This window comes from Anopheles funestus, chromosome 3RL, assembly GCF_943734845.2.
Source record: "Anopheles funestus chromosome 3RL, idAnoFuneDA-416_04, whole genome shotgun sequence".
Taxonomy (NCBI): Eukaryota; Metazoa; Arthropoda; class Insecta; order Diptera; family Culicidae; genus Anopheles; species Anopheles funestus.
The window spans coordinates 57,584,295-57,610,227 of record NC_064599.1 but is presented as its reverse complement, the minus strand read 5'-3'; the positions used below and the strand labels follow the sequence as shown (position 1 = coordinate 57,610,227).

At 42.9% G+C, this 25,933-nt stretch overlaps 8 protein-coding genes across 9 annotated transcripts; 4 read left to right on the top strand and 4 right to left on the bottom strand.

Moving 5' to 3' along the window:
- Window positions 1-1,698: 1,698 nt before the first annotated feature.
- Window positions 1,699-3,926, top strand: LOC125770917 (nucleoporin Nup43). The gene is made up of 3 exons (XM_049440985.1): window positions 1,699-2,993; window positions 3,054-3,475; window positions 3,536-3,926. The coding sequence occupies exons 1-3, from the start codon at window positions 2,690-2,692 to the stop codon at window positions 3,857-3,859; spliced, it is 1,050 nt and encodes a 349-aa protein (XP_049296942.1). The 5' UTR covers window positions 1,699-2,689; the 3' UTR covers window positions 3,860-3,926.
- Window positions 3,927-3,994: 68 nt separating this feature from the next.
- On the bottom strand, window positions 3,995-5,417 carry LOC125770916 (WD repeat-containing protein 18). Its single transcript, XM_049440984.1, has one exon. The coding sequence runs from the start codon at window positions 5,282-5,284 to the stop codon at window positions 4,043-4,045; it is 1,242 nt and encodes a 413-aa protein (XP_049296941.1). The 5' UTR covers window positions 5,285-5,417; the 3' UTR covers window positions 3,995-4,042.
- Window positions 5,418-5,465: 48 nt separating this feature from the next.
- Window positions 5,466-9,002, top strand: LOC125770919 (mitochondrial 2-oxoglutarate/malate carrier protein-like). The gene is made up of 5 exons (XM_049440988.1): window positions 5,466-5,942; window positions 7,202-7,438; window positions 7,539-7,732; window positions 7,803-8,013; window positions 8,092-9,002. The coding sequence occupies exons 1-5, from the start codon at window positions 5,887-5,889 to the stop codon at window positions 8,318-8,320; spliced, it is 927 nt and encodes a 308-aa protein (XP_049296945.1). The 5' UTR covers window positions 5,466-5,886; the 3' UTR covers window positions 8,321-9,002.
- On the bottom strand, window positions 8,689-10,950 carry LOC125770915 (inositol polyphosphate multikinase-like). Its single transcript, XM_049440982.1, has 3 exons — window positions 10,468-10,950; window positions 9,607-10,406; window positions 8,689-9,279 (listed from the first exon to the last, which is right to left on the bottom strand). The coding sequence occupies exons 1-3, from the start codon at window positions 10,694-10,696 to the stop codon at window positions 9,037-9,039; spliced, it is 1,272 nt and encodes a 423-aa protein (XP_049296939.1). The 5' UTR covers window positions 10,697-10,950; the 3' UTR covers window positions 8,689-9,036.
- Window positions 10,951-11,081: 131 nt separating this feature from the next.
- Window positions 11,082-16,593, bottom strand: LOC125770918 (hydroxyacyl-coenzyme A dehydrogenase, mitochondrial-like). 2 transcript variants are annotated; one of them, XM_049440987.1, is made up of 4 exons: window positions 15,990-16,593; window positions 13,994-14,198; window positions 13,658-13,933; window positions 12,945-13,587 (listed from the first exon to the last, which is right to left on the bottom strand). In XM_049440987.1, exons 2-4 carry the CDS (start codon window positions 14,060-14,062, stop codon window positions 13,051-13,053), a joined length of 882 nt encoding a protein of 293 aa, XP_049296944.1. In that variant the 5' UTR covers window positions 14,063-14,198; window positions 15,990-16,593; the 3' UTR covers window positions 12,945-13,050. The 2 variants fall into 2 exon arrangements, with proteins under 2 accessions (XP_049296943.1, XP_049296944.1); XM_049440986.1 differs by lacking the exons at window positions 12,945-13,587; window positions 13,658-13,933; window positions 13,994-14,198 and adding exons at window positions 11,082-11,972; window positions 12,032-12,697.
- On the bottom strand, window positions 14,343-15,828 carry LOC125770920 (hydroxyacyl-coenzyme A dehydrogenase, mitochondrial-like). The gene is made up of 2 exons (XM_049440989.1): window positions 15,397-15,828; window positions 14,343-15,221 (listed from the first exon to the last, which is right to left on the bottom strand). The coding sequence occupies exons 1-2, from the start codon at window positions 15,502-15,504 to the stop codon at window positions 14,406-14,408; spliced, it is 924 nt and encodes a 307-aa protein (XP_049296946.1). The 5' UTR covers window positions 15,505-15,828; the 3' UTR covers window positions 14,343-14,405.
- Window positions 16,594-16,857: 264 nt separating the features above from the next.
- LOC125770924 (40S ribosomal protein S26) lies at window positions 16,858-18,183 on the top strand. The gene is made up of 3 exons (XM_049440995.1): window positions 16,858-16,985; window positions 17,360-17,537; window positions 17,741-18,183. Exons 1-3 carry the CDS (start codon window positions 16,983-16,985, stop codon window positions 17,905-17,907), a joined length of 348 nt encoding a protein of 115 aa, XP_049296952.1. The 5' UTR covers window positions 16,858-16,982; the 3' UTR covers window positions 17,908-18,183.
- Window positions 18,184-18,585: 402 nt separating this feature from the next.
- On the top strand, window positions 18,586-20,349 carry LOC125770921 (PEST proteolytic signal-containing nuclear protein-like). Its single transcript, XM_049440990.1, has 3 exons — window positions 18,586-18,976; window positions 19,049-19,348; window positions 19,527-20,349. The coding sequence occupies exons 1-3, from the start codon at window positions 18,946-18,948 to the stop codon at window positions 19,886-19,888; spliced, it is 693 nt and encodes a 230-aa protein (XP_049296947.1). The 5' UTR covers window positions 18,586-18,945; the 3' UTR covers window positions 19,889-20,349.
- The last annotated feature ends 5,584 nt before the right edge of the window (window positions 20,350-25,933 follow it).

Here is a 25,933-nt window from a genome sequence, read left to right as displayed (position 1 = left end):
ATATATTTGAAAACAATGCGATTGATACAAGGGCATACAGAGCGTAGAAGATACAGAGCATATTAGACGAGAGTTGGGGAGAATCATAAAGGCAAGTAGACATGCTTAGCAGTGTGATGTGACTAGCACACAGGTGTATGGAAGCGATGAGATGGGTCCGTAACTGAGATAAACTTTAAAGGAACTGTGCGGGAATAAAATAGCGATATAATGGAGGATAACATAATACCATGTACGACTCGTAAGTTTGACCCCGTCGTGAACTGATTTCCTTTACCCAGCCTGGCTTTCGGGAGGTGTGGTACATAGCAATAAGTGAATGTGGGCAACACGAACCATGCGATGAAAGTTAAAGAAAGATGTTTTAAACTGTGGCGATTAGGAATTTATTAGTATACAGCAGAACAAACAGCACACGTACGGACAGGAAGCAGGAATATTAAGCATGAGAAACGAGACTAAAACATGGCTTTTGAGCAACATACACACAGGGACGTGCGAAACGTCACATGAGAAAAGGTATCGTAACAATTCGCATTTTGTATCCACTCGGTCACTATTGCCCATTTGCCGTGTGATGATGATGTTATTTCTTCAGTATTTGCTATGAAAACAGCATAACAGTATAGGAGAAAAGAAAAATTCCCACTCCAAGACACGCGGGATGTATGTGTTTATACTTGCGTTATTTGAAATGTTGGTGCATTTTTACACTTTTTGGTTTTGTTTAGCTTGTGTTTCTTAAACAATTTCTCACCACAGTTTGCAAATCCTCTCACAGGAGCGATATTTACCATTCGAACCGTTTTAATTCTGCTCGAGCATCGAAGGTATTTTAACACACTCTAGTATGCTTCACAAAAGATAAATGTCCCCGTACAGCAGAGATTAGTAGTTGAGACGATCAAAGGTTTGTTTTAGTGTGCGATATATGCATATCTTTTACCTGGTCAGCGCATAAATAAAAAAGCTATGTTTCACTAGCCACCGCCGGACGTAAAGGGTGATGTAGTACATTGGTATTCAATAGTGTAAGAGAAAACAGCAAGAATTCTATACAATTTAAAACAGCAAACGGAGTTCACTATCCAACCCTTCTCCGACTCTGAGCCACAACCTTTTTGTGGATGTGAAAACGTCTATAAGATGATTGATTGTACGTCAAATCAATCATTAGTAAGCACCATTTTTTTAAGTTTGGCATTTATATAGATTGAACAGCATAACGCCACATTTGCATGCATTTGCCTGTCACAAGTGAATATAAAACCAAAAACGCAACCGGTGCTTAACAATTGGAGTAGTTACAATCACCAAACATATAATAAACGCTGTTCTAAAGATGCAAATCATACTGTTCGTATAGGGCATACGATGATCTACGAACAGAACCGGAATAAAGAACCTGATCCGAAGGATTCCATTCGCTAGGAGTAGAAAGCGCGTACAGATGCGTCTGTGTATTTACGGTGTAAGAAAGCAATACAGTTTGTTTGTGTATGTGCCGTGTTGAAGCGAACAATAATAAAAATTCACCAATTAAATAATTGCCCCAACCGTGAATGGTTTGTAAGATGTGCTCTATAAGCTAGCGGGTATGCTTTGAACCGAAATAAGTAGCTTCTTGGTTAAAAGTGCGAAATTATTTTACATATGGTGCAATGTAAACGTATGTAAGTGTATAAACAGTCGTGGAAAGCCGTCTGAGTAGGGATTGGAAGGGAAAAAGCGTTTGAACTGACTCTTTTAAATTCCTACTACATGAAATATGTAGGTAAAAAATCGTGATTGCATACCGACAGGCGTTAATCACTCAAGACGTAACTCCAATGGAAGAAGATCGAGATTTAATTAAAAAAAACACTTGCCACTTTCATGTAGTACTATCGCATTTCTTTCGAGTGGATTTAGCAAACCAGAATGCCAGAAGAAATATTTGTGCTCACAATTACCCTTACAAAATCATTTACGAACGTACGCAATTACTAATTGAACAGAATATGAAAGTAGAAGAAAATATAATAAATTGAGCCTATCCTTTGCAAGTGAAAGAAAATGGGAAACCGCATGGTGTGTGAATATAAATCCAGCGATATACATAGGTGTATGAGCTATGGTGCAGAAGGAAATGTATATTAAGCAAGAAACAGGGAGTTCCAGGGTGAGGTTTACAGCGCCATATAGATTTCCACAAAATCATGATAAAAGCTCAATTTGTTCGATTATGAAGTAAACCAAAAACAAACAGAATTAAAAATAATAAAAGCAAACACGGAACAAAAATGTTTCTGCTTTACTTTGTGTACAATCATGTTCTGTGTTCTCGTTAGTTTATCTTTAATAAATTCATTCACAGGGGTATGAAATAGACACAACGTACATTTGTCCATATTTCATAAAGCCCTTGTCCTTGGAAAATAAGGACTGCAAACTTGTGTAGTTCCGCGGAGGGAATGCATGTAAATTGGAGTTTACAAATTCATCATATTGCGCACAGCTGTCAAATATACTTTTCTATAGTCATCTTGAATGTCAACATGTTGTTCGTGACATAGCCTGCTGTTTTAAATAATACCAAATACACATCAACGATCAGCATCGGTACCGGTATAATTGTTGACAACTTTGGTTGGCGCGTATTCCTCATTCAATATCCGTTTTGTGCAACAAGAAAGTAAAAAGATCGACGATGGATGCGGCAGGCAATGATCTCGACATACCCAACGATATCCAGTCCTTTCTGCTGTCTAGCAAAATGTCGTGTGTGCGTTGGGTACCGAACCAAACGGAAGACGAACATTTTTTCGTCACCGGTAGCTGGGGCGATAAGGTGAACGCGGTTAACCTGTGGAACCTTGTGCATGACGAGCTAGCAGATGCAGACAGCACTGTGCCGTTGGTTCCGAAAAGCACGGCCAAATTCTGTGTGACCGGCGACGTTGTTGGTTTTGGATTTATCGACGATAAACATTTGGTCTCTGTCACGTCGGAAGGTGGGTTTGTTTGAGAAATGGTTTTCCAATCAAAGCTTAACTAATTCTTTGCCTTTTCAGGTACACTTAGCGTGTTGGATCTTAATCGCGAATCAGCATTGTCGTATGATTTTACCCACAAGTTTAACATGCACGATCTGCATACGTTCGACGGGAGACAATCGGTTTGTTCGGCGATGAGTGTTTCAGCGTTCGATCAATACATCGTTACGGGTGGGGAGGATGGCAATTTAAACATCATATCGGGTAACGCGGGAAAGGTTATTAGCACGATACAACATCCGGACAATTCGAGCATTAGGTGCGTGTCTTTCATCTACCCTAGTGTTGTCGTTGCCGGACGGCACTGTGGTCTGCTCAATTGTTACGACACGCGCGAAAGTGGTAACAAGCCAGCGTTCAGTCTGGAAACGTGTCACGAAGAAGATCATGAAATGACCGTACCAATGTGTATAAACTACTTACCCAAACATAAATCACTGGTGAGTATAATTTAGCCATAACAAGGCCCACACTAAAACCTAATACAATTTATTTGCTAGATTTTAGTTGGTTTGGAAAACGGTTCCATTATCAACTGGGACATACGCAAACCGTACGATGCGTCGTACGAGTTTGGTGGTCACAGTGATCCGGTTACCGATATACAGTTTGCAAAGGAGCAGGACATCATGTTCAGTGCCGATGCTGGAGGTCTAGTTACAGAATGGACACTGAGCAACCTGTCGTCGTTCGTCGATTATTCCATAGAAAGGCGCCAGCCGCGCATGAAAGACTTTAAACCCATCAATTCAATTGACGTGAATGTGCGACAGATGATATGCTGCGGTGATGCCGAAATGCTTTTCATACTGGACCTCTGGTAGTCGATCATTTGTAGCTTTTCTTTTCTAAGCATTACATTTAAAATAATGAAATCTGATCCGTTCGATATCTACCGTGTTGGGATTAATTGATGTTTAGGAATATTAGAGAAAAACGAATGTTGATAAAAAAGAATGTTAGATTTTACGATTTTATTCAAGAAGTATTCATGCGTTAAAGTACGATCAATATGATTCGTTCGTTATATCGTGTATGGTTTGCTGATACAACTGCTTGTTTATCGCTTTCAGCTTCTCTATTTCCTGCTCAAGCTCTTGTATCTTGTAACCCTTATCGGTGTCGCATACCGTTGTCGATATTGCCCCAACATCCGATCGTTCACGCAACGGGCGCTTTGTAACTGGCATCTCAAAACTCAACAATTCCCGTTCCTGTCTTGTGATAACCACTTTCTGAAATGGTGGAAATGGTACGGAAAGCTCCAGCGATTGATCAAACATTGCCCGGGGCGTGATGAAAAAGAACGCGTTCGTAATGGAAGCTTTGTGTGGTAATAGCTTCAGCTGTTGGCGTGTTTTCACATGCCACACGATCACCGTTTGGTCTTCCCCGCCGGACAGCAGCGTTTCGCAATCCATCGACACCGACAGGCAGGTGATCGCTTTCTTGTGGCCCTTGAATACACTCCGATCAAGCAGATCTTGCTGCAGATGTATTTCTTTCGATCGTGGAACGGACTGTAGATTGCAAACGTAGATGAGCCCCTTCTTATCACCAACAAACAGTTCCGTCTCTAGTGCGTTCATCGTCAATACTGCTAGAGCAACGGGGAACACAATGTTCAGCAGCAGTCGACCGGTAGCCAGTTCGTACAGCTTGCAGGAACGATCCAGTGATACGGCCGCCAGCATCGCTTTCATGCCTCCCTTTCCGACCACCACGTCCGCAACGGGTAGCGTAAAATCGGCCAACTCGTACACCATACGGTTGTCCTTCTGCTGTACCGTTCGCGCAAGGTTCCACACGACGATTCGGCAATCCTGGGCGGCACTGATGAAGTGTGACCCATCGTCCGTGAACCGTAGCACGTTTATATTTCCGTAATGTTGCGCTACCGAAGCCATATTGGCACCGGTTAGCAGGTTGTACACGTTGAAGGAATGGCCATGAGCTACGAGGCAGTAGTTACCATCAGGTGAAACCGCCACCGCACCAGGTATGGCCGGTAGCATATACTTCACGCTGGATGGCTCTTGCCGGTTGATGGGCCATACTGTAAGCAGTGGTTTGGTGAGGTTACCGGAAACGATAACCTGATTGTTGACGGTGTGCAGCGTGTTCGGTCCGGATGACCCACCGTTTCTGTACGTCATTAGCTGGGTCCCGGTGCGAACGTCCCACGCACAACAGCTCCAATGCTGTGCGGATGTATCGCTAGTCAGAGCGATCTCAATACAGTCGGTCATGTTGCTTTTATTTACAGTTTTTCTGCCAGGCGAATTTCGTTCACGCTTTTCGTCGTACTTTCAAATACACATGTTTTGATCGCTAGCACATGTCAAGTTGAACTTCACACTGCGCCAAAGAATAACATTTACGTCAAAACATAATTTCTTTGGATGTTCGAAAACGATTCGAATTTGACACAGCGCTAAATAACAACAAAAAGCTGCCTGCTGACGGATGATAATCCTCGCTTGAAAAGTCTTCAGTCTCTCGCCCCAGTCTCACACGCACCTGTTAAACCGGCGAACTAATATTCCCACACTCCGCGCTTGTTATCATTGTTCCGCCGTGCATAAAGTTGCTCCTTACAGTTCCCAGTTCATGTTCGACAGCACCAGTGAAGCATTATTGTTCGTGCTTTAGTACGTCCATCGAAACGAACAATCAGACAAGCTTTCACCGCAGTGCTTACTCACCCATCGGATTGGTACGGACCGGATCCTGACCTTCGTTTCGCCCAGTACAGTACAGTTTGTGATCATTCGTGGCACCAGCATCAGGATCGCCCGATTCTCACCGGAGAAACTTAACGTACAGCAAACGATTCTAGCAGTGTGGTGAAATGGCCGACAAAAAGCGACCAGTCTACGTACAGTATGTCCTTGGAGGTCTTTCGGGGTAAGTTGAAGGATAAGGGGTCTATTTTATTTCTAAACATTTGCTTATGTGCCCAAAGGCAACGACGTTCATTGATGGAAACGATTGGGAATGGCCGACAGCAAAGAAGAAGGTGACCTCGTTAGTGGGAATTGTGTTGCTGTTGCGTCAATGAATGCGGCAACTTACGCAGATGGTCCCGGTGATGTTGCCCATTACCTGTTAACCTTCGTTTCCTCTAAGAACGTGCTGTTTAAATATAGACCTTGGCGAAAGATATAAATGCTCCACTACAGCTCGGTGGTACGAAAACAAAACCACCAGCATCGGGGGAACGACACGTCTCCAATGGGGTTGTTGAAGTGATCAGAGTGGGGGCGTTGCGTTTTTCCTACGTAACCCGCATCGAATTGAAACCGTATGATCGCATCGATCATCAACGCCATCATGGGGAAAAGGTACGCTTTAAAGCAAGCAAGGTCACATCACGATCAGCTGATGCGTTTTGCCCATGCCCGAAATAGACCCCGGGAAGGCGGTTGTTTCACAGACAAATGTACGCTCCATAGTGGAAGGGTGTTTGGGGTGGAAAGCAGAAAGAGCAAAGGTTGCAAAAATCTTATCAGTCGCGTGGCTTTGCTTGCTCGCCAAACACGATATGATTAAATTGCATGCGAGGCCACACCGAAACATTAATCATAGCAAAGCGAGAAAAGCCGCTAAGCTCCTATTTATATGCATAAAAGTGTGTTTGAATGTTTTAATGTGTTTATTTACTTTCACACTGAGGAAGGAGAAAGGGAGTGGTAGTACATCATCTGTCATAGGACAGACTTGCGTAATCACGTTCGCCTCAATCTAGTTGGCGCCGCTTGGTAACGAATGGAATAATTTCCAGAATAGATCAGTTTGGTAAACATCTTCATTAGCACCAGCATGCAGGAAGACGGTCAACAAGAAAATTCGTTACCAATTATCGGCAGCAGTTAAATAGTAATTCGCTGAAGGTGATACAGCGGGGAAGGGTGGGAAAAATGAACTTTTATATAATTCGAACAATGTGCTCCTTATGCGTAGAGGCCTTGCATAATGTATACATATACTTTTGGTTTCACCCTTGATTGCAGGCGAATGATTAAATAATAAATTGGTGTTTTATGAATTCATTCCCAAGGAGTAGGGCCTATGGTTAAAAAGAAATAAAAAAAATCAATTCAATCCAGCGTTATAGAATGATGTCCAAGGAGTCTAATGTATTGTGTCTTATGTCCCGTTTTCAGCATCGGAGCAACATGTGTCGTTCAGCCGCTGGATCTGGTAAAGACACGCATGCAAATCTCCGGTATGGGAGGCGCGGCCAAGGAATACAACAATACTTTCGATGCGATCGGGAAAATCGTGCGTCGTGAAGGTTTACTGGCCATGTACAAGGGATTAAGTGCGGCCATCATGCGACAGGCAACCTACACAACGACCCGTCTCGGTGTGTACACGTCGCTCAATGATGCCTACAAACAGTGAGCCTTAAGTTACCACTTTCTCCTCGCAACTGAGTGCGAACGTACCGACTGGATGTATGTCTATGTGTGTTTGTGTTGTTTTTTTCCCCGCGAACAGGAAAACCAACAAGGCACCGAATCTGTTGGCATCGATGGCAATGGGTATGACGGCCGGTGCGATCGGTTCATTTGTAGGCAATCCGAGCGAACTGATCTTGATCCGAATGACGGCTGATGGACGATTACCGGTGGCCGAGCGGCGTAACTATACCGGCTTCTTTAATGCGCTGTTCCGGATCGCCCGAGAGGAAGGTTAGCGGTCGCGAAGGCGGCAATCGGAAGGGATTTTAATGATAGACACTTTGCTTCTGATTCGCCAAAGGTATTCTGTCGCTCTGGCGTGGATGCGTTCCGACGATGGGACGTGCCATGGTGGTAAACGCCGCTCAGCTTGCTTCGTACTCGCAGGCCAAGGCCTATTTGGTCAGTTCTGAGCTGCTGAACGAAGGCATCGGACTACACTTCACTGCTAGCATGTTCTCGGGTTTGATTACTACGGCTGCTTCGCTACCGGTGGACATTGCCAAGACGAGGTGATTATGCAGCTCCAGCAATGCAGCAGCAGAAATGGAAAACTCTTTACTGATGTGCACCATGCTTTTCCTTTGCAGAATTCAAAACATGAAGGTCGCACCGGGTCAAGCACCACCGTACAAGAGCACGATCGACGTTATTGTGAAAGTCATCCGGCATGAAGGTTTGTTTGCACTGTGGAAGGGTTTCACCGCTTACTACGGCCGGCTTGGACCACACACGGTGCTCACGTTCATCATTCTCGAGCAGCTGAACGGACTGTACAACAAGCACATGGGCGTGGAAGGCAGCAAGTCGGGCCTATAGGGTTCCTGGTTTCAACTCGAACGCAGGCAGCAGAACCGATGCTGCTGCACGCATTTCATTCGATGGCAATTGTAAATGTATTTTCTTGTTACTTCTGTTATTGTATCGCGTAGTATCATCTTCCCTTTTACATCCGTCACGAAATGGCCCCCCAAAGGGTTTACCAGTTTACCGTGATTGAAAGTATCACCCGGAACCATAATAGCACAGAAGACAACGTTTCGAAACACCTGTTTCTGCGAAGCGACCTCAAAATAATCGCACACACTTCACCCAACGCCACGCCACGTTGGCAACCGTCCAAACGCGATGCGCGTTGGCGCCACGCTAGAGTAGCGTCGCGTCTTCGTTATTTGTTAGCCGAGATCGTTTGTTTTTTTTTATTATCTTTTTGGCCGTACGCCAACGTGAACTTGAACCAGATGCAGATATGTAACGCAATATCATGCAGCACTGCTTTAACGAAACGGAGAAACGAATTGTGACAATATGCGGGAATAGAGTGTTTATATAGGAAACAAATCGTGGAACGTCCTGTTTTCAGGAACACGAAACACAACGGCTAGAGCTCGTAGGAACAATTTCGTACGTATATAATATATATATATTTTTTCTTCGCCGATAGAATCTAGAACAACGTAACACAAATAAAAAGCACGCATAGCGAACATGAGAATGCAAATGTGTGTGTGGCCGTGTGTCTGTTCGTCCAGCTATCAAGCAACTCCCTGCCGGGGGGAATTCTGTATCTCACAATCCTTAAGCAGATCCTCGAACAGCTTCACCAGATTATCTATGCCTTCGAGATAGTTACGATCGACGGCAGGTTGTTCGGTCGGTTGCAACGGAAACGTGTGCGCAAAGTCGATCATACGCGCCTTAGCCCAGATCTTGTCTTCGTACGAACCAACGAGATTGTCCAGCATGAAGGTATAGTTTTCCTTCATTACTTTTATATCCTAAGAAAGATAAATGAATATGAAAAGCAGAAATGGCTTTGTTAGAAAACGTCTCATGCGCCATCATTTCTAAAGCGGATATGTCTTGGAATGTGGCAAAGTTATTATTAGATTTTACTTAGACTTCGTCTTTCGACGTCATTTGAGAGATCTTAGCGTCATTGGAAGAATGTGTAGTGTTGTCCTATGTATTATCGGGACTACACTTGTTGCTTAAAACAAGTTCTGCCACAACAAGTTTCCGAAACAAAAAAAACCGACACGATTTAAGTTAAGAACTTGAAGTGAACGCATGAAATTATTTTCATCATAGCAAGCCATACATACCTCTTCATAGTTGTGATTGGTGGAGTGACTTCTCTGTATCTGGAAGTAGTGTTGCAGTGGTTCCACATCGCCCAACTCGTTGATGGAGGTCGTGCAGAAAATCGGTGTGCTCGGAGTACTGCTACCGCTAGTACCACCAGTCGGTGTCGGTGTGTTGGGTGTACGGGGTGATTTCTTGCCCGCATGTAACAGTACCGGTTTCAGCCGGCGTGCATCATACACGAGCAGAACAGAGCTAGCGTACAGCCGGAAGGATGTTTGCGTGCGGGACCACTTCTGGATGTTCCACAGATCCGTCAGAAACTGTATCAATTGCTGCCGGCAGAGGCCACCGTCCGCGTTCAGAAACCGACGGAACGCGTCCTTCACCGTTACCTCCGTAAGCTTCTTTCCGTACTCTTTCCCGTACCGTTGCAATCGTCCGGTCTGGAGCGAGTAGAACTGGAAGCCCGGAATGCAGAACCCGTACGCTTCACGACTCTCAGCATACTTGGACGCTTCGTAACGTCGTTTTTCCTCCGTCGCCATCGGATCCCACGAACGGCGGCCAATTTTCACATCCATAATGCACGGTTCCAACATGCCCTGGGTAAGATCTTCCAGCTTGATAAATTCGATTAGCTCACCATCGATCGGTAGCTTCTGGTGGCCACGATATTGTGGTGTCAGTTCCCTCAGTACCATAAGCTCTCGCATTTCGGCTTTAGCTATCTGCTCGTAGAACTTGATTTCACGCGGACCGACTAGAAGCTTTGCGACCGGTTTCAGTACGGAACCATCGTCGATGCTTTTCAACAAACCTGGAACGGTGTAGGTTAGAATTGGTGGCATTTTATTCTATTCGCACAGTAATTCACTTACCCAAAGAATCGGTTCCTTTGTGGAAGGCGTGTCCTGCTACCTGAGAGGGCAGTGGTAAGAATCCGTCCGGAAGCGATGGACATTCGTCCGGTGTTTGCATACCATACCCCAGCGGTGATTGCTTACTATGACTGACCGCATTTCCCGCCTTCCCAACGTTCAACGTCGTCGGTCGTTTGGTGGAAGAAGTCTTTCGCTTCTGGTAGGGCGGTAATTTAAGTTGGCTCATCGTGCTAATACGATTTTCCTACCACACGGAAGGACACATTCGAACTGAAGCGAACGGGCTCCATACTTTGGTGCGTAGATTCGTTCGGTTAGCTTAAAAGTTCACTTTTATCATATAAAGGCAAAAGAAGGTTCTATTATCATTCGGAAAAGGATTTATCATACCGTGTTTATCGGTATCTGTTTCCAACAAACCGCCCCTGCACGTACTTACGGAACGGGGACAACCGGAACCACCAAATCCCACCACGTGAGATCTGTGCTAAATGCGAAGCGTGATAATAATTGATAACAATACGTTCTGTATATGTGTGTGCATGCCTGTTTGGAATTGAAATTAAAATTTGTGACAAAAATAGCATCTGCAGAAATTAAACAAAGTCAACTTATCTTTTACGAACCCTTTATTATCAATTAAATATTGTAGGTTAGCTAAAACTAACCATAAATGCGTAATGTACTTTATGTCGTGGAAACCTTACCGTGCGTCCGACTGCTCATTAAATGATGCACGTATGTACTAAGACTTTTGTATGTTATAATAAGTATCTGCCGCTTCGCTTTGGTATGGCGCATTTTACTGAGAGAACAAATGATGCGCTCACGCTCATGGCCAACATTCCTGCCAGAGTTTTGGTATAATAACGCCACACGATCTTACAATTCTAATCGTAGTTAGATCATTCACAGTAAGAAAAATACTTCCCACACCGCAGCAGAACACTACAAAATGGCACGTCTAACAGTGGCCACAGTATAAAGCGTTTATGCTTTGGTGTTTTTGTTTCCCTGGCGGGGGAAATAATGAAGAACAAACGGGGAGAAGGAGAAATATTCCGGTTACAGTGGTGTGCTCCTCCCGAAGAGATAAGAATCTTCTCAATACCCGCTCTGCCCGTTCAGTCTTTAGCCTACCTGCCCGGAGGCAAGAAATTGCTCAAATATATCCACTAAACTGTCTACTCCCTGTAGGTAGTTTTCATCCACGGTGTCCGCATCAGGCGTTTCGGTCGGAAATGCATGGGCAAAGTCGATCATCCGTGCCCTAACGCTCGGTGTACCATGTGAATTAGTCAGACTTTCTCTCTGTTGTTTCGATTGTTTGGACTCGTCTAACTGGGCGGCATCGTATACGAGCAGTACCGAGCTGGAGTACAGCCGGTACGTGGTTTGGTGGTGTGCCCAGTCGCGAATCAGATGCAAATCGTGCAAAAAATGTTCCAGCAGCTTTCTCGAAACTCGTCCATCTTCAGCTGCATTTAAATATAACAGGAATGCTAGAAAAATCGCACATCAGTTAGCATAAGAAAGAACGCACAATGAATATTGCTCCTACCATCACGAATGTTGTCCTCGGTTAGTTGCTTGCCGTAATCCTTTCCGTGCCGTATCAACTTGCCGCCGTCACGCAACGCGTACAGCTGAAACCCGGGAATGCACAGCCCAAATCGCTGCCGGCATGCTTTGTATTTGTTTTCCTCCGCTTTGCGCTTTTCCGGCGTTGCCAGCGGATCCCATGTCCGGCGCCCGATCTTCACATCCATGATGCATGGCCACTTGAGCCCTTCCGTTAAATCTTCCAGCTGGATGAATTCCACCTCCTTTCCGTCGATGATGTGCTTCGGATGGCCGAAATACTTAGGCACCACCTGACACAACACCGTCCACAGATGGTCATCAACGTTCGCTTGCTCGCGTTTCCGCTGCCGTGCTTCCTCCAGACGCTCGTAGAAAGCTATCTCACGAATGCCACAAAGTACCTTCCCGGTTGGCTTAAGGATCGTTCCATCGCTGGTGGTTTTCAACAGCCCTAGGCAACCTTGGGCAGCCGTGTGACCGGCTACCTGGTTCTCTAGCTGTAACACACCCGGCGGAAGATCGGACAGAATGGTTTCCCACTCCGACATGACGTTCGGTGTTTTGTTAGGGGGAAAACTGACAAAAGCGGCCTCTTATCTAAATGCGACTCATCGCGATTCAATCGTGTCTCAGATAAGTGGGTCTGTAAAGCAAAGGTGATTTAAAGACTACAGTTAATATCATTCTTCAATAGTTTGAACCGAAATAAATTCTTATACAGTTACTTTTTGGGTATAAGAAAATCTAATCCGTTTGAAATATGATAAGGTTTCAGGAGATATCGATATTTCTATTCATTTAAATAATGCTAAGAAAAATGTTAATCTAAGTGAAGAACCAATGTGTGACGGTTTCCGTACCAATTTCCGTAATTTAAAAAAAGCGATCAAATCAAACTAAAGAGACTTAGCATATCTCTTCCGGATGTGGAACCACTTACAGAAAAAAATGCGCTAGCTCAGAATATGAGAATGGCGGTTTTTTCCATTCATTCCTTTATTTATAGCTATAAAATCCTTCTCCCGTTTTCACACCCAGCTTATTATCATGAACCATTTGCTGGAGTAACTCGCTTGGTTTAGCGGCCACATCCGTCGGGTTGCGTGCATAACGCTCTCGCTGAATAGCGCACACCGTATCCAAACCGACGATGTCCATCAGTTCGAACGGTCCCATCGGGTGCCCCAGGCCAAGCTTCATCGCTACGTCAATATCGTGAGCGGTCGCATCCTTCCGTTCCACCATCCCGAGCGCCTCGTGTATTACCGGAAACAGCAAACGGTTCACGACAAAGCCTGGCATGTCGCGACACGTAATGCAAGTTTTGCGAAGACTTTTCCCAAACGTCAGCAGTGTTTCGTGCGTTGTGTCGGAAGTTTTATCCGTCCGGATCACCTCGATCAGTTTCATCATTGGTACTGGATTGAAAAAGTGTAGTCCACCAATGCGATCTTTCCTTTCCGCACTCGATGCTATTTCCGCGATCGACAACGACGAAGTATTGCTGGCAAGAATCGTATGCGATGGAGCAACCTGAAAGCAAAATGTGAGAGACGGATTAGGCGTTTGCTTTACGCGATGCTTCCATCGATATATGACGCACTTGGTCGAGAATTTTAAACAGAGATTGCTTCTGTTCAAGGTTTTCCACGATCGCTTCGATGACCAGATCCGTAGCGGCGACAACTTCCTTCAGATTCACGCTGTACGCCATACGTGCTGCGGCATCGGTGTAAAATTTGTTTTCCGCCTGTTCGTTACCCTTGCTTACATGTTGTGCCATTCTTCGCATATCCTTTTCCACCTGGCGTTTAGCTCGCCCAATTGCATCCTCATTTACATCCACAACAGTCACACGGTATCCGTTGGCGGCGGTTATCTACGAGTAGATTACACTGTTAACAAGCAACATTTTGGACATGTTCATGGTGCCACTTACCATCGCTATTCCCGAGCCCATCACACCGCCACCAATTACCGTAACATGTTTAATGTTGGAAGATGCCATCGGAAGGCGTTAAAGCAGAGTTGAAGATGCTTCTAATTACTGAATACACGGAACGAAAAGACGAGAAAATTCTTCAAGTATGCAAGTCCAAAGAGCCACACAAATAGCACCAGTTTCGGCAATTATCAAGGCTTATCTGATAAAATAAAAGGCAAACGTACCAAAAGAACGTCAGTGTATACAGGTTTCGCACAATGTGCCCGTAGAAGAACGCGAATCGGTCAACAATTCGGTGGGGAGAAAATAGCACTTATAATACACAACCATAAACAAACGAAAGTGATTGGCGCTAAGTAGGTAGAATGCTTTTATTTAATCGCGACGGCGTGAATAATCACGGTGCTCACTTCTTGTACGAATAGAAACCTTCGCCACTTTTAACACCCAGCTTGCCCTCGCTAACTAGCTGCTGGAGCGTTTTGATCGGCACAAATAGTGGGTTGTCTGGGAACTTTTCGTGCCAGCCCTGCAGAATGTTATTGGTCGTGTCCAGCCCAACATAATCGAGCAGCTCGATCGGTCCCATGGGATAGCCAGCCCCAAGCTTCATCGCCGTATCGATGTCCCGGGCCGATGCATCGCCACGTTCGAGCAACCGGACCGCTTCAGCCATGTACGGAACAAGCAACCGGTTTACCACGAATCCGGGCGTATCCTTGCAGGTAATGCAGGCCTTTCCCAGTTGCTGCCCGAAGCCCTGCAGTGCCTGGAACGTTTCATCGGACGTTTGGTCAGTGCGGATGATCTCGAGCAACTTCATAACCGGGACCGGGTTGAAGAAATGTAGTCCACCGAATCGATCCTGTCGCTTCGTCACCGACCCGATCTCCGCGATCGACAGTGAGGAAGTGTTGCTGGCAAAGATTGTGTGAGCGGGGGCAGCTTCATCGAGCTTGGTAAACAGCTGATGCTTCACATCCATCCGTTCGACGATCGCTTCCACAACGAGATCCGCACCCTGGACGGCAGATTCCGGCTTGGTGGCGCCGTTAATTTTTGCCAACGTTCCTTCCACAAACTGTTTCCCCTTGGCGGCATCATCCTTGAACTGCTTCTTGGCCACACGTTCCAGACTTTTGCGAATGCCTCCAACGGCCTTCTCCACGAGTCCATCATTCATCTCCACTAGCGTCACATTGTGTCCGGTGGCGGCCGCAACCTGTGTCGTGCATTGCAGCAAGAAATAAGGATCTGAATCATTAAGGCACCGTTAACTCGAGACAATCCCACTGTGCGGTGGAGATTGCAATGCGATCGTACGTCGGTCCGTAGAGACCTTTGGACTTTGGAACTGCCGTTGGCGCTGTTTGGGATGGAAGATTGCTTTCACTTACCTGGGCAATACCGGAACCCATCAGCCCACCGCCAATGACGACCACATTATTAATCTTAGCTGCCGTGGCCATATTGCGGGTGAAATTTCGCAGAACAAACATAGCCATTTTGTTCAATTTGTCTCTCGATACTCCCAATGACTTGCTGGACTGTATGTTTGATAGGACCGGCAACTTACTGCACTCACAGGTGATAAGCGTATCAAGATCTCGCCAGACAGTGCTCGTTGGAGCAGATCAACGTTCATAAACCGTCGTAGTGGGGTGATATGTTGATGCTGATGATACCCGTATCGCGTTCCGGCTGTCCGCTACAATGCCCTTTGCCTATGTTCACTTTGTCGCAAAAACACGCACACAAACTCACACTGGTAGCACTACACATCTGACAGCCGGGACGACCGATCAACTATGTAAATAAACATATGTACCGGAAAAGCGAACACGAATTGTATGCTACATTTTGGGAAATATTAATGTGCCTTCTGCGCATCGTGCCCGTGATTATGATCTATTGGCATTAGCATCCCTCCACCAGAAGTGTATGGCTATGGTATATAATTTATGAGAAAACGATCTTGATCTGTATTCACCTGCAACAAGAAGAGCGGAAGAAACAACAAAACAAACCTGCGTTTTGTTTACACGCTGCCACCTGTCTGGGGCGATGAAATACGAAGCACACAAAAGGGAAATGTGAAAACTGAAACCAGCAAATAGAAGAATGCTACAAAAGTATAAATGTATATACTATGTTGCGACTATGGTGAAGGGAAAGTGTGCAGAACGAAACTTGCTCCGGAAGATTTGTAAACGGCACCGTCAGCAGAGCAAAACATGGAACTAACGCATACACTCACACACACGCAATCTCGTGCACAGTAATGTCAAAAACGTGATCAATAATTCAAGCGGAATTGAAGCACAATCGATTTGAAAAGAACAGTTTCCAAATTTATTATTCACTTGTAGGGTAATATAATCAAAGAAACGTAAGGACATTATTAATCTAATGACTTCATAACACATTAATGATATCTGCACTATTTTCTGTGGATTTTAATACTCCTTTGTATTCATATGTGTGTTAAAATGTAATCGATCAACGAAACCGGAAGTGGATCAGAACAAATTCATTTGTCTACAAAAATTAAAAAAAATTGTACCAGTTGCAGTATAAATTGCAGTGTAACCAGTTGGATCTGAAAGACAATTTAGATACACTCTGATATTGATGAATATAGCGGTTCAACTCGAATGATCGTGATCATTTTACTTTGATCAATTAAATGTTTAAAATATGTAATGTCGTTTACGCAACCAGCAAACATGAAAGTAAACTTATTGCTTAACATTTTAGTCTATAAATGCCACCTTTTCAGGCCTGTTTCGTTAGCAAAAGCAACAAAAAGCGACTTTAATTTCGCTTTGAATTTTTTCTTCATCGATTCTATTCCGTTTTCGGTTTGATCGATTTTATCTTTGACACTGACAGCGCAAACGTCAGAGCGACAGGCTTCGAGCAAGCGAGAAGCAGGCCGTGTCGTTCTCTACTTCCGTGGTACTGTTACTGGTCTGTCACCAAAATGGTAAGTGCATGAAATTTGTTGAAAAACTGGCCTAAAAACGGTCTGGATCGGTTTAGTATGCAGTACAATAGTTGCGCAAATAGTGTCCAGTGTGAACACAAATGCGGGTTTGTCGTGAAGATTCTAGCGGATGGTGAAAATCCGGCGGAACCGCGCGTCCGGCACCGGACTGTTCCGCGGTGTGGTGGTTGCACACACGCACCAACACAACCAAACACACGCTAGATGTGCATGGGTTTCAATATGGCGTGGCTGTGGGAATACGGTACAGAGCGGTGAAGTTGATGCTAATTCGGTACGTTTCTTGTGTTTTGTTTCATCATGCTTCCTGATATGAAAATGATGCGTTCCGTCCCGGTTGGTCGAATGCGCAGACTAAGAAGAGGCGTAATGGAGGACGGTGCAAGCACAACCGCGGCCATGTGAAAGCCGTCCGCTGCACCAACTGCGCTCGCTGCGTGCCGAAGGATAAGGCAATCAAGAAGTTCGTCATCCGCAACATTGTGGAGGCTGCTGCAGTCCGAGATATCTCCGACGCCTCGGTGTACAGCTGTAAGTATTGCACGTGCGGTTTCCACACACTGTGGCAAAGCGACACATTTTTGCGTGAGGAAAACAACAATCATGGATCTTTATAAAGAGATGATTTCGAATGAATATTTGCTAACTGATCGATGTTACGAATCGAATTCATCAACGTCTTTTCAATGATCGTTTTACTAACCGGCTTTTTTTTTCGTTGGTTCCCTTTACAGCATATGTACTGCCGAAACTGTATGCTAAGCTGCACTACTGCGTGTCATGCGCCATCCACTCGAAGGTTGTCCGTAACCGTTCGAAGGAGGCTCGTCGCATCCGTACGCCACCACAGCGATCGTTCCCGAAGGACATGAACCGGCAGCAGAACGCTCAGCGAAAGTAAGCGCTGCTCTGTTGGGTTGATATGCCTGGCTGATCGTCCCGTCCGCCTTACATCAACAGTGATAGGAAAAGCGATCAGCTGCGCGTTGTTCGATCAGGATGGGATTTCCGACCGGCGTCGGAAACGTTCGCTTCTTGTGAAGCAACAGTGTATTTTGCATTCAAGTTTCGTGTTTCTAGCATTATTGTAAGAGGGAACAGAATGTGGAGAATGAAAGATTCGAGTGAAATATAAAGGCCACCATGCTGAAAGGAATTCCATCTAATCGAAATGAAACCAAGTCAAATGAATCGGATTGGTGACACCGTGATAGAAAGAAATAGTAATGCAGAACTATAGTAGCAGTTCGTCAGCTGTGAGTTGATTGTATTTTTTCTGCTTTGCACCAGTTGGCTGAAGATGTGGCTTTCTCTATAAAAAGGAGTCAATTCAATGCGAAACAACTATCATAAGTGCTCTTTTTAGGTAATACAGCAATACAGTATGATTTCTTTATTTCATGCTCTTCGGTATGCAACGTTTTTCAGCAACCAGAACGACAGTTTGCATATGAATGCACGTTTACACGTGTGACACATTTGCTGGTGATTATTTTATTTACACTAAACAAAGAAAGGCGTTTCGATCATTAACGCGTACGATGAAGCAAATATTTTGCAGAATAATGAAAGAAATTCCCCCCTCGATGCCTTTTGAAAATGAATCTTTTCTTGGGGTTGTCAATTTGTAAGCAAACAACGGGGTTTTTGTACGGGTGCTGTCAAACACTTTGCGCCGTGTAAATGCGACGTGAGATCGATATTTGCGAATGTCAAAAGACGATTGCCGGACAATTGTTTTGTTTAGTCTACGGTAGGGCGAAAAGAGGTCCTTTTGCGAATAACTCAACGCTGCAAATCCTTATCGTACGCTGCGCTGATGCGTACGACCGTGTTTTATCGTGTAGTGTAAACTGTACTTTGAATGTTTGTAAGCCTGTGCAAATATTTACCGCTTCTATAAATCCAATTGGTGCAATACAAACATCCAAACATAACCATGAGTCGATGGGATCGACGCAACGACGAAGGTAGGGAACATGTACAAAATGCACATGGTACAACGTATGAAACGTTTGCTAATGTGTGTTTTTTTCACACAGGCCAATACAATCAGCGGCAGCGAAATGAAATAAAGGCCACTTCCAACCGGCCACGGTTGAGTCGAAGCAGATCCCCTTCCGACTCTTCCGATTCGAGATCTCATTCACGTTCCCGGTCCCGGTCACCTGCCATCGATAATCCGCAACACCGTGCACCGTCATACAAGGAAGATCGTTACGATCAAAGGAACCATCATCGGAGGCACCATCAGGAAGAGGAAGAGCGGCGACGAAGGCAGGAGGCGCTGGATAGTCGCGGTCGTACCGGTCCAAACGGCACACGGGGACCCGGTCCCGGTGGTGAGATCTTTTCCCTCCACCTTTCCACCGTCACCATCACACCATCCCGTCCTGTAACTGTCCGCCCCCAATACCCCAACCGTTACTCTCTAGATCGCATGCTTACCTTCCCACTGCGCAACGTTGGCTAATTGTTCCGAGGGACAACCACACCCTTCCCCCCGTTCTCATTTTTAAGGCACGTCGGGATTGGTGGGAAAGCGTACGAGTGGCAGTGAGTACAGAGCATCCGCAGGACCACTGGACGGGACGAAGCCCAAACCGCCAGTTGCTGGCATACAGATGAAGCTGGCGGCACCGGCCAGTAAGGAACCGCCCCGGCTGATGAAACCGGTCGCGAACGCGTTCCGGCTTGCGGATGACAGCGATGACAGTGAGCCGGAAGAAATGCCCGCCGAGTGCCGGATGCGGATGCGTAACATTGGGCGCGATACGCCCACCTCCTCCGGGCCGAACTCGTTCGGCAAGACGAAGCACGGATTCTGTGATTCGAAGAAGATTTTCGAAAAGAAAATCGGTAGCAGCATCGGTGACCGTTAAAGGCGTATCGATGCAGGTTAGCACATTAGGCGATAGTAGAAAAGGACAAACATGAGTGGAAGAGAAAGAGAGAAAAAGAAGAGAGAAAAAACAGGACAGGAGTTTAGCTTTAAGTGTCGCTCTATTTATCTACCACCAGAATCATCCTTCTGGGTGGACGCGTTGCATTATCGTAGCGAATGTTTATTGCTATTTTACTATTGCCACAAACCAACGGAAGAGTGAGACACCACGAAGCGTAGAAAGTCGGGGCAAACACGCGGCGCAGTGTATTTTTTTCCTCATATTTCCCACAGCGTTGCTCACACCTTCCTGCCGTTGTTGGCAGCCATTGCCAACATTAACTTTAGCGTAAACGAATGCCCCTTTCAAAATCTACTTCGAATTGCACCGTTTTCTTCAAATGATAGAAAAACTAATAAGCAAATAAATACATTTTTCCTTTAGTCTGTTTCGTCAAACCGTGGTCACGATTTCGGGGTGTGTTTCTTGCTTTGGAATGCTTCTATCGAAAGTGGATTTGTATGTTAAATGGATATGGGTATTAGCGCCATCTAGTAGTCAAATGTCTCGTTTCTACTGGCGGTTCCGAATTCACCACCATCTTTGGCTTCACTAATCAGCGCCATTTATACCATTGCGAAGACTAACGGAAGCGGCTAAGTAAAAATGCTTTTAGCGCTACTTGTACAATTGTGGAGACTAGCGGAAGCACTTGAGTACCAGCTAGATGTTACCTCCTCCGTTGGATGCTCTCTTGGTGTTGAAACTCGTTTTTGATTTTCGCTTTCGGTTTGTACCGGTTGCTTGCAAATCGAAGGGCAGTTAATGTTACCTTTTTTGATGGATGCTCTCTTGGTGTTTTAACTTTTATTTTTATAACAGGAGTGCATCCATCAAGAGTTAACAATTATCGTCGTTTGATTTTGTCGACCGGTAAACAAAAAAATTTTTTTTTGGGTAATTTATCAAAATTTTATAAATTGATTTATTTTCATGCGAATTGTTTTAAATAAGTTTCGTTTCACTCAAATAATGCTTTAAACTAAAAAAAGAATAAAAAATCAGAAAAAAAAATTCAACTCGAAAATTTTATAAGGCTTACCCCTTACGTTTTTTGGGAAATTTAGCAAAAAAATAAATTCATTTATTTTAATGCCAATTAGTTGCAATGTGTTTCTTTTCACTTAAGTAATGCTTTAAATAAAAAAAAGAGTGAAAAATAATAAAAACTTAAAAAAAATAAAAAAAATTGAAAATTTGATAAGGCTCATTTTTGCACCAAATTTTGCCTATATCTCGGTCGGTATCCAACGGATCGCCATTCTTTAACCTGTGGTAGATAGATGGCACCAATGGCTACATTTTCTTCTTGGACGGCCATGCCCCCAGATGTCTGTGCCAGAAGTTATTCGAGGAACCAAGTTCCTTACCCTGTTTGAGAAAATGTAAAATTTTCCTCATTTTTCTGCAATTCAGCAAAATTTTTAAATGTGATATATTTTAATGCGAATTTGTTGCAATAAGTTTCTTTTCACTCAAATAATGCTTTAAATTAAAAAAAAAACAATAAAAAATCAGAAAAAAAATCCAAAAAATTTTCCACTCGAAAATTTCATAAGGCTTACCCCCTACGTTTTTTTGAGAAATTTTGCAAAAAAAAATAAAATTGATTTATTTTAATGCCAATTGGTTAAAAAAAGTTTGTTTTCACTCAAATAATGGTTTAAATTAAAAAAAAGGATTAAAAATAAAAAAAACATTCTAAAAATTCGAAAATATTCTAAAATTTGAGTAATTTTGCAAAAAATTTCTAAGTCGATTTGTTTCAATGCCAATTGATTTAAATACGTTTTTTTGACTCACATGATACTTTCAAAAAAATAAAAATAAAAAATAAAAAAAAGTATAAATAATTAAAAGCTATAGCCTTACAACTATAGCCTTAGCTTGTTATTCATAAAAAGAGTTGTTACACTTGTCAACCACAGAGATTTAAGCGAGTGGAAAACAAGGGAACAAAGAAACGGGAGATTTCTTTCGAAATAAAGGACAAGGCTAAACCTTTTTTTTTTTTTTGAAAAAATTAAATTTATTCAGAAAAATTAAAAAAAAATCATCATCTGCGTACTATAGTTTAGTGTTGTTGTATGCTGTTTCTGTTACACTTCATTTAACGTATTTTACTGCTTTCTCTGCCCTATCCGCAAACTGCTTGTATGTGGTGTGCTTTTCTTTGTTGTCGTATGTTGTTCGAATGTGTGTTGTTGCGCTTAATTTTATCGTTTTCGATAGTACACACCATGTTCACCCGAGTACAACAATGTTGTTTGTTTGTTTTGTTTCGGTGTTTTCTTTTCTCTCTCTCTTTCTCTCTCTCTTGTTCTTTTCCTCTCTATGCGCATATTCTATTTACGCTTCTGTACGATTTTCCGCCTGCTTGGATGTTTTTTTTTTTGTTTTGTTACTTTTTCCATTCTTTTGCTCTTCTTTGCTAGTGCTGCTCTACTGCAACGGCTAGTAAGACTGCTTACCAACCTTTAGTAAATGTTTTCCTATTCTCAAGCAGCATTCCATTCGGCTTTGTCCTTATCCTTTATTTATATGGTGCCTGTCTTTCACTGTCCTTTATCGCGGTTGTTTTTCCCGTTTTTGGTTTTTGGCGTACGCCAACCACCGTAAGCGGTAGCGACATGTGATTCCATTTTTGCCATAATTCTCTCTATGCTCTTTGTTCAGCGGATGGGGTGAACGATTGTTTGCGCTGACAGGTAAAATGTTGTGTTTTGCTTACTACTGCTGCTTGTTTTGTCTCATTTTACGCGTTTTTTTGTTGTTTTTGTTAAATTACTTTTTTTTTCTCTCTTCTTATATTCATTTCTTCATTTACTTTACTTTTAAATAGAGGTAGTGAGGTAGTTTCTTTTCATTTCCACTCTTCCACTTGCGCGCGCGCACACATACACACACACACGCACGCATGCACCCATACACACGCCTTTCCGTTCCGCTTCAGTGTCGTGTGTCGTTCGTTTTGTTTTCTTGTTTTATTTCTCCTACTGTCCGCTGCTTCCATCCAACTATGTTACCCATCGCTACGGCTGTTCTTCGGGTTTTTGCTTTCTTTTCGCCTACTGAAAACTCTTATTCCAACTTGCCTTGCCCTAATGCTGATTATTACAAGTGTTCATTTTCACCGAACTGTGGTGAACTCTGTATCTGTTGTGGAAAGGGAAAGTAAATTTTACTTGAAAACCAAGCTTTACTTGATGTGGTTTCTTGTTGTCGATACATTCGTTTGCATTTTTGTATATTTCTTCTTTCTTCTTATGATCGATTTTCTTCTGTTTTGATTGTTGTCGGTTTTCTATTTGAATTATTATGTTTTTTTTCTTCTTTTCGATAAGCTAGTTGTTCTGTATTGGTAGTTTAGAAGTTTCTATTCCACTCCATTGGTATGTTGGTATGTGTAAATTATTTGTTTTATTTCATCATTTCCAAGCGTGCAAGCGCAGTAAATATGTTTTGAAATTGTAGTTTTCTTCCCCCCTCGTTTCTTTATATCTTTAACGAAACTATTTACTAAATGAAAATTTGTTTTCCTTATTTCGATTACTATTTTAGTGCAAAGCAGTTGTGTACTCTAATGTAGCAAAGTTCCGTTTTGTATGTGATACTTTTGTGATTTTTAATTTCTTTTTTTTTTGTTGCTGCATGTTTTACCATATGTTGCTGTAACAATGCGCATTTGTTTGCAGTTGATTGGTTTTACTTTTAGGTTCTTTTTTCCCCCTCGTACGAAGACAAGCTTAACTGAGGCCAGCCCATAAATGTGAACTAAATGGTATAAAAATTAAATGTAACTGTTTTGCTTTTTATTTTATTCCGTTTTTGTTTTTTGTCTCCACAACCACCAGTATGAAATGCAGATAAAGATAATGTTTATATATATATTTTTTATAGTTTCAAATATGGTAGTACTATGTAATTTGCTTGCTTTGTTGTTGTTCTTGTTGTTTTTCTTCTCCTTTTTTTCTTCTCTCTTTTCTTCGTCTCTTTGCATTGCGTGTGTATGTATTGGAAAAAGCTGCTGTCCGGTGAAAACAACGAAATTGGAAACTATGATTATAAGTGTAATAATAATATAATAGTCATGATGATTACGATGATAAAAAAATAATAAACATAATAATAACTACAAGTAATCATAATTTTTAGTAGTACTAATAATTTTAAAGAATTATACGAGAGAAATAAGCATTCTGTTCAGTGTGTTTCACCATCCTAAAGCTAGGTGTATATATAAATCTTCATCCTTTATATATATTTATATATGTTCATATACATATATATAAATTTATATATGTATATATTGGTTTCACAGTTGCCCTAACCGATGCCATTTTTTTCACACGCTCCTTCTCCCATTCTCTTTCATCCATTTTCATCTTTTCCCCCATGCTTCCCACTCATGGTTGGTTCTGTTTGGCCCTACTTTTAAACCGTAATAATATTAATTAAAAAACAAAAAAAAAACTACAACTTTTAACCTCCCCTTCCCCCCCACCCCTTCGATTTCTTGCCCTTCCTCTCTTCATGCCTACCAATTTCCTTCACGACTCATCCAGCTCCACACACCGTTTGCTCGTTTCTAGGCCGCCCTTCACTTCACTTTCGATCGATGGATCCCCTTTCCGGGTTCCCCCACCCTTACACCACAGTCCACCACATTCCCACTAGAAACAAACAGTCCTTCCCTTACTTTCTTCCTTCCGCCGCAAGCGCCTTCTTTGCTGGAGGGGAAGAATATAAATACAGATAATGACAGGAATATAAACTATTATCACACAGGCATGTCAATTATTTGCATTATATCCTAAAACTCATCCACTCATTATCCATCTTTCTTTTTTCTTTTTTTCTTCGTTTTTTTGTTGTTGTTGCCCCCGTGGCGGGAGGATTCGGGAACGACGACGATGAACGGCGACGGCAATGAGAGACAGAGAGAGAAAGTTAGAGGGAAACAAACAATATGTGGAATATATTTATGCGTGTCCATTTTGCTTCATCGTATAAACATTTTTGGGGGTTCATGCTTGGAGCTCGAATTAATAAACTCTCGCTAGAGAAAAAAAGAAACTATCAGAAAGCAAGACGAGGAACACAAAAATCAATCAAGTATAAGTAGCAATCAAAAACACAAAAAAAAAGGTTGTTGATGATACGCGGAAGGAAAACGAACTGTTTCACCTCTACCAATGCTCCCTCGTAACGGATTGCGCACGGTGAAATTATAATAATAGTATTCTAATACATTTGTGGGGGGGCGGTTTGGGTGCACAAGGCTGTGAACCTTGTGGAACTTACGGCAAAAAAAAACGGAAAACAAATCGCTTTACAATTTCACCTCCAGCGAAGAAACTTCTTCCTCCGCAAATTTCATTTTTCTGTTTTTTCTTTTCTTTTCTATATGTTGCGCGATTTATAAGGATCTTTCTTTTTTGCTCATCGTTTTGTTTTTCTTCTGTGTGTGTGTGTGAGGTTTATTACTTTCGTATTCGCACGCCACCAATTTGTTTTCCAATTGAAGGGTTTTGTTGTAGTTCAGTCTCCTTATTTTTCCAATGTTTTGGTGGTGGTGGTGGCGGTAGTAAAAACTGGAGGCGTATTACGAAGCTAGCGATGGTTGGGGCTTTCGTTTTGTTTTGTTTTTTTTTCTCTTTCTCTCCTCTACTAACACTTTTTACTTTCCTTGGTTAAATTAAATCGCTTAAACAACTAACTGAAACAAAAGCAAAACTAATAATCAAACCGTGTTATGAGCTGGACCCCCATAAAGCTTATGTTAAATTATTTCCTTTACAAACAATCGATAAAATGCATTTCCTTTCCGATTTTGGGTGTTGTTTTCTTCTTCTTCTTCCCTTTTTGTTTTGCTTTGCTTTTTTATGTTTTTTTCTTATAATGGTTGCTTTCCCGCTTTTTTGACCTTTTTTCTCTTTTCTTTTCATAGGTTTATGGGATGTGTTTGTGTATATAAAACTG